General features: G+C 46.5%; 1 protein-coding gene across 2 annotated transcripts in view; it reads right to left on the bottom strand.

The window, feature by feature from the left end:
* The window catches only part of ankrd12 (ankyrin repeat domain 12), a 43,669-nt gene that overhangs the window by 199 nt on the left and 26,579 nt on the right, over window positions 1-16,891 (bottom strand). The window contains exons 4-13 of one of the 2 annotated variants that reach the window (XM_085803904.1): window positions 15,863-15,934; window positions 15,226-15,366; window positions 11,927-12,130; window positions 11,423-11,565; window positions 10,865-11,012; window positions 5,753-10,317; window positions 3,464-3,562; window positions 3,127-3,270; window positions 2,902-2,997; window positions 1-1,222 (exon numbers count right to left, since the gene is read on the bottom strand). The exon at window positions 1-1,222 is cut by the window's left edge and continues 199 nt beyond it. In XM_085803904.1, coding sequence (XP_085660030.1) covers window positions 1,037-1,222; window positions 2,902-2,997; window positions 3,127-3,270; window positions 3,464-3,562; window positions 5,753-10,317; window positions 10,865-11,012; window positions 11,423-11,565; window positions 11,927-12,130; window positions 15,226-15,366; window positions 15,863-15,934 — 5,798 coding nt within the window. In that variant the 3' untranslated portion in view covers window positions 1-1,036. The remainder of the gene's footprint in view (window positions 1,223-2,901; window positions 2,998-3,126; window positions 3,271-3,463; window positions 3,563-5,752; window positions 10,318-10,864; window positions 11,013-11,422; window positions 11,566-11,926; window positions 12,131-15,225; window positions 15,367-15,862; window positions 15,935-16,891) is intronic. The other variant, XM_085803905.1, reaches the window with a different exon arrangement.

The following is a 16,891-nucleotide window of genomic DNA, read 5'->3' as shown; positions in this document are numbered from 1 at the left end:
AGACTTTTAATGTGCGCAAGACACAATGGACAACACATGAGGAGTGAAGCCGCAAAAAGGACATAACACAATGGCGCAAAAAAAAAGAGAAAAAGAAAATGAGAGGGAGGAAAAAAAAAAAAAAAAACACAACAGGAGAGAAGCTGGAACACTTCAGTAAACCTCACGATTAAGTCCACAGTACAGCTCTTCAGGAAAAAAGTACAAACAACGCAACGCATGCACAGCATTTAATTGCCAAAAGTCAAAAAACACCAGCTGTGGCGTGGAGCTCCAGATGAGGAAGAAGAAGAAGAAGAAGAAACGGTATAAAACAAAAAACACAACAGAAGCCAACACATGCTTAAGATTTTAAGCCAACGACAACAAGAACATCACAGACAGAGAGAGAGAGAGAGAGAGAGAGAGAGGACACTCGATATAAAAACCAACTTTGGTCCATTAAAACATGAGACAGAACGAGTTTACAATCAAAATATCTATTATTTTTTGTTTTTACAAGTTTGAAACAATAATTACATGGCTATTTACAAATGCACAATTTTTTTTTTATGTATAAAATAAGTTAAAAAATTAAGAGCACAATCTGTACACAATGTATGAACACGCAACTTTTTGAAAACAATTGAAATCTTTCGGCTGCGCGATGAGGAGCAGCCGCCGCCGCTTCTCTGCTGCAGCTCCTGGCCCAGCGTTTGGTCTCTGCTCTTCATCTGGGCTTCATCTCCTCTTCCTCTTCCTGGTCGGCCCACGATCCCCCCATCCTTGTCATCCTCGTCGTCGTGGTGACGGCCGTGCCCGTTTGGACTTTGTAAGAGCTCTGGAGTTAAAGCGTCTCTGTTTCTAAGTGCTCCTCTAAGTGCTTCAACGTTTTGTTTTCTTCTTCTTTCTTTCTGTTCCCCCTCTTTCTTTCCCCTTCTCGAATGCTGCCGGGGGGCTTCGTCCGCTCGTGTGTGATATGGCCGCTGCATTGGCAAAAAAAAAAGAAAAAAAAGAAAGAAGAAGCGTTGTCTGTCCCATACAGTTCGGTTCATCATCATATCGGGGTGAGGTCAAAGTCGTCGTTGACCTCCACGAGCGGGATGTAGAACTCGGGGATCTCGAAGATGCTGGTGGACTTGTAGGTGGCCGGGTCCAGCTCCTGCAGTTTGAGCTGCCACTCCAGACGCTGCACGGCGTTCAGGGCCGCCGCCTCGTGCTGCTGCCGCATCAGCAGGCACGTCTGCAGAGGAGCGGAGAGGAGAGGAGAGGAGAGGAGAGGAGAGGAGAGGAGAGGAGAGGAGAGGAGAGGAAAACACATATCGTTATTTTAATCCAGCCAGATGCTCTCGTTTAGATCAAGGAAGATTTGGTCGAGTATACGGAGAAACCAGTGAACGTGAAAAAGCAACAAAACACAAACTGTCTCCAAAATTCTCTAAACCAAAAGAGTTCAACTAATCTCTAAGAGTTAAAGCAGAAGTAAGCGATATTTTTGTGTTAATATAAGTCTTAAATAGTTGAATCTTCCGACAGCAATCACTTATATAGAGTGTTTGGTCTGAAACACGGGTCTGTCAGTCACTCTGCTCTGCTCTGAGCCGAGGAGAAAACTTTTCTCGTATCCTACAAGTTTTATCCAATGAGGAGAGAGAACGGCATGAAGGGCTGTGTGTGCAGGGACGAGGACCAATAGATCCATGACGAGGGCGGGGGCTGCTAACTCCATCGGCTGACAAGAAGTTATGGTGCGTTCAGGGCAACCCGTAACTCGTGTTTTTCCGACCTGTGAAGTCGTACCAGTTCGATCTGGTACGAGTTCACTGGTCGGAAGTTACGAGTGGCCGTTATAGTGACTTTCACAGGTAAAACAGGTCGGAGAAACGCGAGTTGCGGGTTGCCTGGAACGCTACAAAGTCGTAAGTTGTGACTTGAAGCTGTAACTTACGGTTTCAAAAGCCTGCCTGGGACGCAGCATTAGCCAAAACGACCGGATCGCTTACTTCTGCTTTAACCTGATCAATGTGAGATGTTAGAGTCACATTAATCTGTAAACACCTACTGGGTTACTTCTATCATTAGGACTATTTAAATTAAACATAACTGCATCTTATTTCACCTCCAACTGCTCCTGTTTTTAACTAAACTTCTCTGTTTTCAATTTATCTTTGTCACTTCACTTTTTGGTATTTCGGATTTCGGATAATGCTTGTATGCTTCAAGCATTTTGTGTCGTGTCTTGTCCTCAAATGTTTTGTGTTTTGCCTCGGCTATATTGCAAATGAGGTTGCTCCTCAACATACTTCTGAGTTTAAATAAAGGTTATAAATAAATATAAAGAAAGAAAGGCAATGACTAAAAACTGGTTAAAAAAACAAAACAAAAAAAGGTAACTATGTTATGTTCTGACAGAAGAGGAAAGTCACCTTCACTACAAAACAAGGACACTGTCGCATTTTGTTCTCGATCAATACGAGGGCAGTAAAGGACGGTTGGTAGATACTATGTTTGTTTTCACTTTTTCCTTCTGTGAAATATATAAATTCTCAACAACAAAAAACGAGGTCTGGCTCTGCTACAGATTCATCATTTTTGACTTCAGTGGGAGAAATAACGTTCAACTGCTCGGAGATATACAGTATAATCAATACAGTAGTTAAAGTCGTTTTTAATGAATCCAAACATTTAATAACTAATTGTTTTTTAACAGTAAATAGTGAAGTTATGGCAGCTCTAATTTCCCACAGGCCAAGTCTAGATGATGTCAACCAACGCCTCAAAACCTAAAGTAATTAATTAACTGACTCGTCCGTTAAATCGACTCGGGCTTCGGACTCAAACTAAAAACATTTTCTTTGACATTAATTAATAAAAAAATGTTAAACAGATGCAGTGGAAAACCGGCCGCAGCAATCATCTTACCTTCAGTTTATCAAACTTGTCGTCGACATCTTGTAACCAGGACATAAACTGCCGAGCGTTGAATCTGTCTCTGACTGACGTTTTGCCATCGTCACTCTGCGAAAACAAACACACAATCATTTAACTAAACACACACACACACACACACACACTCTGAGATAAAAGTATCATATGGAAACTGAGTGAAGAAATGAAGCTTGGCAGGCCAACACACACCCCACTCACCTGGACGTCCTGAGGCATGTTGTACACTTCGGCGTCCAGTAAAACCGTGCAGGCACTGAAGGGCAGCGTCTGATTGGCTAGTGTTCTCGCCGCCCGGTAATGGACTCGTAGGACTTCCTGCTCGTTTGAAACAATCAGCTTTTCCTGAGAGATGAAGAAGATAAAAGTCAAAAATCAATACTGTAAATCCAATCTTCGAGTATGTGTATGTGTGTGTATGTGTGTGTGTGTGTAACTGGAAGTGGAGCAATAAAAAACAAGAGCATTGCCGAGCATCTATAAAGATGCAGCATCAGCACAGACGTCCTTCCAGAGGCCAAAGAGAAAAGCTTCGTACCCTTTCGATGCTGTGTTGCAGTCTCAGCTTCATGCGGACGACCTCTTGCTGTTTGAACATCTCCTTCAGCTGCTCGGGTAACGACGGAGGCGGAGTTATCTGCATGACAACGGACACACAAACAGCTCAAAACACTTCACTTCACCAACCTGCGGGTTATCAGAACATATCAGAGTTGTGTTTACTTTTCTATAACGGCACATTAGCACGACATCAAATAAACCGCTCATGACTCATAGTGAAGCTCAACTACAGACCTGACAACACGAGAGGCTTTATTAATGATATTCAACTTTCAATATTTGCAAGTAATTTAAACTTTTTAGATGACTTTTTAAAATCGCAACTTAAGTTTTGAGCAGTTGTCAGCCTGAAAATAGCATCAGATAAGAAATGTTGATTAAATAGAGTTCACGAAACAACAGCTGCAGACTTTCACAAACTTTGATCCAAATGCTGCAGATCCTGGTTCAGGACTATTAATGTTTACGTTAAATACTGATACGATGTGCATAAAGGTTTAACTGGGAGTTTCTTATAAAACCAGTTTAATCATGATTCGCAATTTCTCTAGAGATGAGTCTCTGCTGTGTGTGGGTGGTGTTGGATTCTTTAGTAATATGAGCTTAAATAAGTATCACAGCAGGATATCTAATATCTAACACACCTAACACTTCTTTATGCACGTGTATGGACACACAGCAGTGTATTACGCCACAGATTAGCTTGTGTGTGGTTTTTAACGGTTGAGAAATTGTCGTTTCAAATGAAAAGGCTGTTTAACGGCAAGATGAAGAAGTGATTAAGTTAAAGATGAAGCAAACTCCTCACAGAAATTAAACCGTATCAGTGGCTAAAACGCGGTGTTTGGGGATAAACTGGGAGGAAGCAGATCTGAACCTACTGCAGGTAACGCACCACGTATAGGATAAAGTAAATAACCAGAACGCTCCCTCTAATACTGACTAAACATTCATTTTTTAATCTAAGTACTTCAGCACAGATCTATATGATAGGGATGCCCTGATCGATCGGCCACTAAAAGAACATTTATTAATACTTTCTAAATCCTGAAACCCGACCTCCTGTGGTTTACACTCTGGTGTGTGTGGCTGAGAGAAGCTCTGTGTGTTGTTGAGTCCAACTCTAAAGTTGAGACTGTTAGACATTTTAAAAAACAGATTAAAAACAAATCTTTTTCCGACAGTGTTGTGTTGAGTTGGGTGTGTTCATATGTGCGTGTTTCAGTGTGTGTGTGTGTGGAGAAGATGGCTCAATACATGTGATTGTTTGCTTGCACTTGTGCTTTATTGTAACTGTATTGTAATTACTTGTTGTGAAGCACACCGAGTTGCCTTGTGCACGAAATGAGCTTTATATATTGAACTGAACTATAAGTAGATTTAAACTTTTTTTTTTTTTAACCTGTTGGTGCTGTTACTTGTTTGTTGTTATTTCTTGTCCACTTGTATGGATTGTCTGTGTGCACTGTAATTTTATGTGGGGCAGCCAAAGGTGGTTAATAAAGTTAAACTAAACTAAGATGCAACATCTGGATCGGACGTCACTCAGACGTTCGGTATCAGAGGCAACAAACCATGGTGACATCATCCTGACTGTAAGTTTTGCGTCAAAAACCACAAGTAGACATGAAACTACGCTGCACAATAGGGGTGGGCGATATGGCGATATTAGATCGTGAAGGATTAGAGTGTGTAGACGATCTGCCAAAGTGCAGAGATCGTAGGATCGTCTGGGGCACATTCTATAAACTGCAGTTCTATGCTGCAAAGCGCAAACAAAGGACATTTGCAAAGTTTGCTAAAAGAGATAACAACAGTTACTTTAGTTTGTATTTTTATTTGACCCTTTTCAATCAGCTATTTAGTGTTTTGATATACTTAAAATCCTGTTAAAATGACTGTGTTGAATAAAACAAAAAGTAATGTCTTCATTGATATTTTACTTTCATGTTTATTGAAAGCTACCTTTTATGTTGTAAGAGTGCACTTTATCAGAGTGTTGTTGTTTACCTTTTACTATGTTTACGTTGTTTGCACATGTTGGCAAAACTTCAACTATTTAGATTAAAATCTGTTCAGAAAGGTTCTTTGGCCTAAATTGTCTGTTTTTCTTTTTTCAATTTAAGATCGTGATGAAATCGAAATCGTGACTTCATTTTTAAAAAATCATGATATGATATTTTTGCCATATTGCCCACCCCTACTGCACAATGAGGGGCCGTCGGCTCTGTGGCGCCGGACACGACAAAGACGAGACGGGACTCACTGTTGGGATGCACAGCTTGCTGAGCGGGTTCCCGTCGAGGAGGTAGGATCCGTTGAAGGTCACGTATTCGTCGTAATACTGCGGCGGTTGGGGCGTGACGCTGCACAGCACTTTGCGCTTCTCCTCGATCTTCTTCCTGATGTGCAGGTACTCGTAGTACGGGTTGGCGCGCTCCGTCTGGTACGGCTCGATCTCCTCCAGCTTCACCGAGTCCACGATGGCGGCCAACGACTGCTGGCCGCGCTCCTTGTCCTGCGGGGCGCCGGCGGCGGAGCACGGCTGCGAGCTCGACGCTTTGGGCATCTTCCTCTTGCGCGGATGCGGGACGTGCATGTCCACGTCCTCGTCGGCGGAGCGGACCTTCACCCTGGCGCCCGACGAGTCCGAGTCCCGGTCCCCGGACTGCGGCGAGGAGCTGCCCGAGGAGTTGCTGCTGACGTCACTCTGAGCCGCCGGCTGGACGGAGCTTTGGCTCGGCTCCTCGCCGCCGGAAGACGACTCTGGTTTCTCGTCGTAGGGCGTCGCCTCCATCGGCTCGGAGGAGGAAGAGGAGGAGGAAGAGGAGTAGGAGGAGAAGGAGGAGGACGACTCCGGTTTTGAGTCGGACGAGCCCTCGGTGGCCACGCCGGCTTCAGTGGACGAAGTGTCTGCGGCGGCGGGAACAGCGGCGCCGCTGCTGCTCTCGGAGCTCGGCGGGACGTCGGCCGGCTCCTCGGCCGTGTCCTCGGGGCTCACGCAGGGCGCCGCGTCCTTCTGCTCCGTCTGCACGTCCAGACACGGAGCTGCTGCTGCCGCCGCGGTGTTGGCGTTGGCGTCGCTGGAAGGTTTTGATTTCTTGCAGTCGTGGTAACTCGTGTCCATGTCCTCCGGAGAACATCTGGACTCGGCGTTAGTTTTGCCGAGACCGGGCAGAGACTCCACGGCGGCGGCGGAGCTGGGAATGTGCGAGCTGGTGGACGGTACGGGACTTCCCATCCCCTCCGGTCTGAAGCCTTCGGAGACGGCCTCCGTGCTCTCTGCTTCTGGTCCGTCGGCGTCTTCAGGAAGTTTCTCTTTGTGCTCGGAAACCTGCGGCGTTCCCGTCTCCGTCTGCTGCTGCTGCTGCTCCGCGGCCGAGGAGGGCGGCGGCGGCGGCGGCGGCGGAGGAGGAAGAAGCGCTTCTTTCTGCTGGAGGGTTTTTGTGTTTGCGGGCGCAGACGGTTCAGCAGATACAGGAGAAGCCGTCGGCACCGGCGCCGGCTGATCCGTTTCCTTGTTGCTACATTCTGCCTGTGCGATTTCCGTCGCCGGACACTGGACGTCCTTGACAACAGGAGGTTCGGAGGAGGGAGGCGCTTTCTGCTCCGTTGCGCCGCTGCCCTGCGAGAGGCTCGACTGTGGGTTCAGGTTTTTATTCTGAGGATCTTTGTTTGACATCTGCGGCGTCGGGCAGCCGGCAGCGCTCCCTTCTCTCTCCGCCAGCGAATCCGCCGCTGAATTCACGCACTGCTGACCACCGACGCTCTCCTCCGCTTCCGCTGCCGCCGGGGTCTCCTTCGCCCTCGGGTCCTCGCCGCTCGGCAAGCTGGGCTTCGGCGGATTCTCAACAGCTTTGCCTTCCGTCGTCGACGAGTTGGCGTCCTCGTCCAGAATGGCCCTGAGGTAGGGAGACTCGTGTCGGGCGGCAGCGGCGGCGGGAAGCGTCCGGTTGCTCTGCGGCGCGTCTGGAAGACTGTTGCACTCTTTGTCGTGGACGGACGGCGAGCGCGTGGCCTGGATGACGAGGGAAGACTGGAGGAACGCGGGCTGAGAGTCGGAGGCTTCCAGGTTCATGTCCGAGTCGTACTCGACGTGTCTCGGCGTCAGAGTCGTGGCCTGACACGAGTCCTCCGAGCTGGCGACGGAGACCAACGACACGGACCGGGACATGAGGCCGCAGCGGTCGCTCTCCGGCCTCGGCGACCTGCTGAGACAGTTCTCCACGGCCGACATGACCTTGGCGCTGATGGAGGGCAGCGTCTTCCCGTCCAGTGACATCGTCCGGGGGCTGGCGCCGTCCTTCAGCGGTTTGTCTCTGCCGTGGGCGTCGGAGGCCTCGGAGCTTTTCGAGCGCATCAGCTCCTTGCTCAGACACGGCTCCGTCGGCTTGGTCCGGTCTTTGGGCCGCGGCTTGGCAGCGGGGTCGGCCAGCGGTCGCTGTTTGAGCCTCTCGCGCTCCTTCTGCTTGATCTTCTCCAGATGTTTCCGGTGCCACTGCTCGATCTCCTGGTCCTTCAGGCTGAGCATGCGCTCGAAGCTGGTCTGCATCAGGTCGTCGTTCACGAGCCTCTTCTCTTTCGGCTTGGCGTCCCGCGGCGCTGGCGAGGCTTTCGACTTGGCCTTGTCCGCGTCCGCCTCGCTGGATTTCACTTTGCTGATCTTGGCCTGCTGAGAGCGGTCTTTGTGCCTGTCTTTGTCCTTGTCCTTGTGTCTGTCCGAGTCTCTGTCGCGGTCTCTCCGGTCGCGGTCCTTCTCCGGCGTCCTCACGACCTCGTCCTTTGATTTTGCGGATAAGGACTTGCTGCTCTCGGACAGATAGCTCTTCTTCTCCTCCAAAAGTAATTTCAGATTGGAGCTCGAGGAAAGAGTCCCATCTTTTACTTTATCTCTCTTCTTCCTGTCACAGTCCCGTTCTTTGGAGCGATCAGATTTACTGTGATCCGCCGTCTTCTCCAGAGGTTTTCCTTTCTTATCAGAGGTCGTGCGATCCTTCTCTCTGTGATCCCCGACGCTATACTCTCTGTCCTGCTTCTCCCTGTCGGACCGCTTGTCGAACTTATCTTTATTTTTCCTGCTGTCGTCGTGCTTTTTTGTTGTGGATAAAGATTTCAGTTTTTCATTCTCTTTGTAGTTTTTATCTCCAGGCGAGTGGGAAGAAATGGCTCCCGCTCTCTCTTTTTCCTTCCAACGATCCACTGAATTCTGCGGTTCAGCTTTGTCAGAGTGCTCAGTTTTAATCTTTTTTTCCTTGTCAGGATGCCTTTTTTCTATTTTTTCGGAATCCTTCTCCTTTCCTGGGAGCCTCTTGTCAGTTTTTTCGCGTGAGCCCTTTTCAGAGGGCTCCAGCTGTTCTTGATCAGCTGTGATCCCACTTATGGGTTTCTCCTCTGTCTCTTCTTTCATGCTGTTGCTCTGCAGCGACTCCTCAGGAATCCGCCCTGAGCTGTGGCAGTCCACCCTCTCCTCACGCTCACTCGGCTTCGAATCCTTTACCTTCTCCTCTTTACCGGCGGCCTCCTTCCGCTCCTTTTTCACGGCCTTGTCTTTCTCCCGCTCCTCCCTCGGCCTCTTCTCCTTACTGCTCGAGTGTTTCTCCTTTGCGTTTCTCTCATCTTTGACGGGAGAGGAATCCGAGGTCTTCTGGAGCGCGCTTGTGTCTTCACCTTCCTTTTTCACTGGCAGAGGTTCATCCGTCTCATCACTTTTGAAAAAATTTTCTTTCCAGAACTCTCTGTCGAACTCCAAATTCCTGTGGCCGTCTTTCCTGGCCTCTTTCTGCCTGTGGCGGCTCCGTTCTGCCTCGTATTCCCTCCTGTGTTTGTCTTTCTCCTTGTGTTTGAGTTTATGCTTCTTCACGACTTTGCCGTCTAAGTCGGTCTTCCGTAAGGCACCTTCCGCGCTGTCCACGCTATTTCCTATGCTGCCGTCTTTGTACGGGCTGGAGCGGCCGTCGTCGCCGTCCACGCTCGAGTCTTTCTGTTGATGTTTGCTCTTTTCCTTGTGCTTGCATCCCTTGGTGCTGGAGCCTTCGGTGCAGTAGTCTGCGTCCGTGTAGTGGTTGTATTTGACACCGTCCACCGGACACGAGCTGTCGCTGATGGAAACGCACATCTTAGTATTTTCTTGTTTGAGTGGTGTTTGTTTATCTGTCAGGCTGTGGTTCAGTTTAGGGGATTTGATGGATGACAAATGAAAGAGGTGGACGGATGAGTCGTCTTTAGGGCTGAAGGACATCTTGAAAGAGTCCTCCTCCCGACCTTTCTCTGTGCTCTCGGACACAGTTGCCAGAGAGAGGACCAGGGTTTTGCTGTTCTCTTTCCCGTCCTCCTGGTTTTCCTTGTTTTTATTCTGACTCTTGCTCTTCCTCTTGACTTTGCCCTTGTCCTTCTGCTCAGCATTGTCCTTTTTAGACCTCGTGTCCGCCTTGAGGCTGTCTGAGCTCTGGGAGCAGGTGGGCGAGTTCCTTTTCTCCGACAGGCTCTCCATTTCATCGCTGGAGGTGTCTGAGCTGCAGTGGACGCGAGGAGTCTTCTGCTTTTTCGACTTGGAGGAAGAATCCCCCTTGCCGCTCTGCTTTCCTGCCACATGATTCCTATCTTTCTCCTCTTTCTCCCGCTGCCGCAGCTCCCTCCGGAGGATGTGTCTGTCGTTCAGGGCTTTACTGAGATCCTCCTCCTCTTCCTCGTCCTTGAACTCGTACTCATCCAGCCCTGGCACGGACGACGATGCTTTTGTGGTCGGTTTGCCATCCGAGTCCTTTTCCGTGTCAGAGTCTTCCATGTTGTCATCCACGCTGGATGGATTAACAGACGGTGGGTCTTCAGACTCTGTGAAGAGGATAGAAGAAGAATATTAACACTGGGAAAACAGCCTTTATTCTTTCTTACACAAAAACAGAAATTGATTTAATCCTGCAACGGCTGCTGCTGTTTTATTTTTGTGCAATTGTATGTTTGTATTCATTGTTCTGTACTTCTAATCCTGTAAAGCACTTTGTGAGTTTCTCCCTGTGAGAAGTGCTTTACAAATAAATGTTATTAAAAGATTACATGATAAATATAAAAATTTCAAATGTTCTATTTCAAGTTAAACTTCTTTACTTTCAACTCTGAAGAAAAATATCTATCAGAGTGATTATAAAATCTTCAGTGAATATAGAACTGCCAATAACATGACTGTATATACTGTAAGTCCTTGATAGACTGCTGACATTTAACTTTTAAACCCTATGTGGACCATCTATAGAACAATAACATGTACACATTGAGCTGTGAAGTGTAATGCAAGAGAAAGTCCAGTGATACAAATGAGGATGTTGATGTGTGACTAAAAAACTAAAAAGTTCATCGAAGCACAGCAGCGTTGCCTACACACCTGAAGAACTGTCGTCTTGGTCCGACAGTGGCACTTCTCCCTTCAGCAGCTGCTCCAGCTCCTGGGAGTCGGCCACGTCCACTGGGCGCTCCCCGCGCTTGTTGGCCTGGAAGGCGTTTCCACCGTGACGTAGTAGCAGCTTCACAATCTACACAAAACATCACGAAAAAAAAATATTATCATTATGAAATTATTTAGTGTGTTTGTAGGAAAAACTCATTAAATCACAGTTCATCATTGATTTGTTGTGACAACTGCTGCTTTTTATCCAGGTAACTAATATAACAACCTATCTGGATCAATTAAATACTGGGGAATCAACAATATTCTTGATGGAGCTGCTGATTACACTGGTACATGACTAAGTTTACGTCTATATCTGCAAACTGGGGCAGAATTTCTTCCCCTTCTCTGCTTTGTAACTTTGCTCTGCTTTCTAAATTTATTCAACACATGTATAAAACTTGTGCAAAAGACCTTGAATACAGATCGTGAGCGTAAATAATCTTTCAAGTCCTACATTATTATGGCAGGACAACCTTCAGGCTTAGCTCTTACATCTTTATGCCCGCTGCTGGAAGCATCGTGGAGCGGCGTGTCGTCATCCAGGCCCTGCGTGTTCACCTCCGCCCCCGCTGCTATTAAGACCTTGGCCACGTCGTAGTAACCCAGATTACAGGCTTCGTGGAGCGGGGTCCAGCCTGGCGAGGGCGGAAAAACAGAAACAACTTGAGAGGCTTGAAAAATTCATAGGACTTTTTAATTTTTCTTCGATAGGTCGCAGTCACTTTTTAAAAAATTCACGTGTTAGCAGCAGCGATCTGTGTGAGGAAATCAGGCAGATGAAGACAAAATGGAAAAAATAAATCGTGACAGTTAAACGATGCTAAAAAACCACAACATGTGCACGGAGGGTAATCATTTGCAGTCTGTTTTTGATACTGTAATCCCATCATGAGATATTAACGGTGAATCATTAGCTCGTCAGCTTCATGTCATTAATAGCTGCCACACACAGACGCGATGAAAGCCGTTTGAATATCACCTCCCGGGGCGTCGTACCTGCAAAGTCTTTGACGTTTACATCGGCTCCCAAGCTAATGAGCTCTTTAACTTGCTTGGCGTCTCCCCGGATGGCTGCCATGTGCAGGGGCGTCTCCCCTCGCTCGTTCCTCTTGTTGACCTTGTCCTTCTGCCGGGATGAGGCGCTGCTGGGGACTTTCTTCTGCACGGGGGTTGTTTGAGAGGGGTGACTGGGCGTGGAGTCTGTGCACAGGCAGAGAAAGAGAGACAGAGAGAGAGAAGGACTTAATTGATGCTTAGAGCTAAAAGTCTGCCGCATGCTGAGAGAACCTGCACGGGCAAAAACCGTCAGATTGAATTGAGCAATCACACTGAAACTCATTTTTCTGGGGAACTGAAAGACTGAAAGTGTTTTCGGATACATTAAAAAAGGTGCTAGTGAGGAGTTAGACGAGTATCTTTATACCAAATGTGTTGATGATCTCCAGAGTCACGTACAGAGCTCCAGACTGCGACCAGTTAGTGATGATTTAAGAAGATTTTTGGAGACAGTGCTTTGAATTTTAATAACTAGGAGCACCAGTGCGATGTGCAAATGTTCTTCCACTTTTTTAAGATCTATTTATCTTTATTTATCTTTTAAAAATCATCATGCACTAGAGACAAAGATTTAATTAAAGTGAAGGGAATGGAAAACTATAACATATCATCATGCTGAAGGTGTATCACTGTAAATATAAAATACATTATCGTTCATTCATTTATTTATCTATTTATTTGGTTTAGAGAGACTACTTAATAAGACTACTGCACCAGGGAGCTGGATTTCTTCACTTCTCCACTGTGTTAACAAGCTTACTGACAGATTAAATCATGATTTGGTGGAAGATCAACAGGCGCTTTTCCAGACACACACACCCCCAACTTGATTATACAGTAAAAACATTTAAATTGATTAGTCATCTTATGCCTCGGTGCTTTCAGAACTGGGTGTGACACCGATGTGACTCAAGAGGAGCATCGGTCCATGAAGATGTGGACGGGGAGATGACGCTAATCGCCGACCCCTGCTGCTCTGATTACAAAGCACAACCCAGGTCCTTGCTGTGTTTCATCATAAATTATGTTTTCTCCATGAGTTCAAAGCTGAAATATTCTTTTCCTACTCTTTCTCGTACACAGAGGAGGATTCAATCTGATGTCAGATGGTCCCTACATGTGGACTCGGTGGACGACCTGATTAGAAGGAGTCAAGAGGGAACGAGCTTGGAGGAGTTTGATGACAAGGAGGTTGTGCAGATGTGGTTCAGTCGGGGTAAGAGACAGAGGCCCGACTACAGAGGTGGCCGACACTCCTAGCAGCACTGAGGAAGCATAGGCATATATGGAGTCCCTTGTTTACAACAATGCACTGCACAATGCTTAGATTTAGTTAAAGCAGATATCAGTGGCACGGCCGTTTCGGCTAATGCTGTGTTCAAGGCAGGCTTTTGAAACCGTAAGTTACAGCTTCAAGTCACAACTACGACTTGGTAGCGTTCCAGGTAACCCGTAGCTCGTGTTTTTACCGTCCTGTTGTCTGTGAAAGTTCCCTATAACGGCCACTCGTAACTTCCGACCCGTGAACTCGTACCAGATCGAACTGGTATGACTTCACAGGAAGGAAAAACACAAAGTACGAGTTTCCTTGAACGCACCATGAGTTAGCAGCCCCCGCCCTTGTCAGGCATCAATTGGTCCTCGTGCTACGTCACCACATTCACGCGCATCCCTTGGCTGCACACACAGCCCTTCATGCCGTTCTCTCCCCTCATTGGATAACACTTGTATCCCACAAGGAAAATTTTCTCCTCGGGTTACAGCAGAGCAGAGTGACGGAGAGACTCGTGTTTAGGCTGAAATACTTCATGTAAGTGATTGCTGACGGAAAATAGGACTATTTAGGACTTATATTAACAAAAACATTCCACTGATATCTGCTTTAAGTTATTATTTGGTGTCTCTAGTTTTCTCATGTCTTGTTTTTTTTTTCCTGTCTCCAATTCTTACTGTTAAATGTTGTTTTTATGTAAAGCACATTGAGTTGCCCCTTGGTATGAAATGCACTATATAAATAAAGCTGCCTTGCCTAAAAAACACAGTTTAACTAAAAATATAGCTGCTCTTTAAAGGGATAGTTCAGCATTTTGGCAAATTGGCCCATTGCCATAATCCCTGTAGTTTTAGGAGTAGGTTCGTTACCTTTAATTGTTGGTGCAAGCTATTTTGAGAACGGCGCCGCGGAGCAGAGCCGTGAGCTGCTCAGAGCTACGCTACGGAGGCTAATGGGATTTCTTGGTTTCCCTCATTTAACTCATCAAATACACAATCCAACAACTCTAAAATGCTCTGGTGGACAAATTGTGACCTGCACATTCACCACGCTATGAGATAATAACAGAACGTTGTGAGATGGAGTTGTTTTAGAGGTAAATGCAGAGACTGCTTGCCTAAAAACTTTCATTTAAAATAAAATCAGTAATACAGTCATGATGGGAGAACTACGAATATGTTTGTGCTGCACACTGTTTCAAATTGACGCTTATAAATTTTGTCCTGGCGCTCCTAAAAGCACCAGTGGTACTCGTGGAAAAAGTCACGGTAACAGAGCTGACACACGTGCAGCCAATAAGCAGAGGGGAAGACAAAGAAGCTGCAGTGCTGAAAGGTCAAACAATTAGTAACTTGGAAATGTCTCAGACTTTCTGGAGCTCGATAAAACAGCTGAGAGAAGTATCATGTTTCATGATGTGCAGGAAACCTGCGCCGCTGCCAACAGGAAACACAACAAACCTTGCCCTCCATTTAAAAAGGGGAACTTCACCATCCCAAAATACTGAGTCTACAGGAAGCCAAAGTCTACAGTTGTCTCAAACTGTTCCTTTAACAAGCATGGCACGAGATTGAGCAACCGCTCCAAGACAGGTTTTACTAGAAACCTAATAACATGTGCGAACTCGTGCCTGTTTATTTCCAGCAGCTATTAATCACCGACTTACAACTACTGAGAACATCTCATTTAAAAGAAAAGTAAATAACCTGAGTCATTAAGCCTGGTTTGATATTGGAAAGCAACAACGCAGTAACTGTAAAAAAGATTTTAAAAATAGCAGCAGCAGCTTTTCTCTGTAGCTGAGCCGCTACATTAAATATTAGACATTGCCCTATTCTCAACCTTGAAATATTACAGCGTAAGCTTGTTGAAAACGTTCGGGAGCATGACTCATCCGACAGTAAATATTCCCTGAGCCATGTTGAGGATGTGGTCGAGGTGAGAGGGCAGACGCACACACACAAACCTGGACTGTTGGCAGTCATCTGCATTAGGAGAGCCATCTGTTTGCGCTCTGACAGAGGATACCCAAACAAAAGGTTGGGAGCCTGGGACTTCTTGCCCCCAGCCTCCTTTTTCACCTTCTTCTTGTCTGGTCCATCTTTATCTGCAAGAAAAACCAAGGAAGATATATTTTTGTTTAGAAAAGGGTCCAAAGAAAGAAAGAAGGAAAGAAAGAAAAGACATTTCTAGCAGCAGTTTGATCGGCACAGCCACATTTTTCCTCCTCCCCTTGTATCTGTTGAGCTCGTGAAGAAACAGATGACAAGCATGAGGTCCGAAAGAGAGACAAAAAAAATTATAAAATATTTTTTTAAAAGAAGGAGAGAGACAGCATTCTCTTAAGCCAGCCAAGTGCAGACGCCACCTCCCCTCCCCATGCCCCCTCCAGTCTCCGTCGGTCAGTTGTTACCAAACACAGACATGCGTGAGCTGTAACAGGGGCAGATGCAGAAGAGGAAAAAAACAACACCACACACACGTGCATGTGTGTATGTGTGTGTGTGTTTACAGCGGCGAGAAAAAAAAAAGTGGGTGATGAGACTTGAAGAGGACACGGGGGGCGCGGGGGGGGGGGCCGGGGATCGGGCTGCAGCGATTACCTGCGTATATCCTGCAGGGAGGCACTAATCTCTCTCCCCAGGTCTCACTCGACTGGCCTGGGTCTGAGTCATCTACAGTGCAAAGCAGAGAGGAGGGGGAGAGGAGGGGAGAGGAGGGAGAGGAGGAGGAGGGAGGGAGTGGAAGGGTGGGAAAGCACTGCATTAACGCTCACTCTCTCTCTCTCGCTCTCTCGCTCTCTCTCTCTCACCCTCCGCATCTCGCATGTACTGAAAATACAGACAGGCACAAAGGCAGAAGACTCTCACTCCACGCACAGATTATGAGTCATGGCAACACAACAAGAGACGGAGAGAGAGAAGATCCAGTCTGAGGTGGTCAGTCAGCGGACTCGTTACTTCCCTACACACAGACAGACAGACAGGACCCCAGAGGCACTATGGGACAAAAAAAAAAAAAAAAAAAAAGCTGCAAAAACCACCCTCCATGCTAGTTTAAGGTTTACAACCTGTGTGCGACATAAATTATACTCGGTGAATTGGAAATTGATGGTTCCTGTCTGTTGAAATGACGCAGGAGGACCACACAATGAAAATCATTACGTTGAGCTTCTTTCTCTGCAGAGGGAGATGAAGGCAAACATGCAGCCTGTGGAACGCATTACTGTGTTTCATATACTGTAATTACGTCTGCACGACCAAATAAACTATTTTCAGGTCTCAGATCCGATGTAAACATACAGAGAAACATCCAACTAGATGATGAAAGCAACAACAAAAAAAGTCTATTTATATAAATAAAAGAGGTCAGACGAAAGCACGACGTCCCCGACGTGGAGCTGAGCACTTAAGAGAAGCAGTTAATCTCACACAGAGCTGTTATTATAGCACGTCGGATATCAACTGAATGGACACTATCAGGTTTTAAAAAGGAGAAGGACATTGTATTCAAGTTTTACTTCTGTCCAGAAATTCCATTAAAAAAGATCAAAACCAAAAATATTTCTCAGTATTTCCCCACAGAGAATCCCCTGACCAACAATCCTTATTTAAATGTACTATGTTTTTGCT

This window comes from Trachurus japonicus, chromosome 17, assembly GCF_045865225.1.
Source record: "Trachurus japonicus isolate A0001 chromosome 17, Traja_1.0".
Classification (NCBI taxonomy): domain Eukaryota; kingdom Metazoa; phylum Chordata; class Actinopteri; order Carangiformes; family Carangidae; genus Trachurus; species Trachurus japonicus.
Note: the sequence above shows the minus strand (reverse complement) of the source record. Positions and strands in the feature narration are given on the sequence as shown.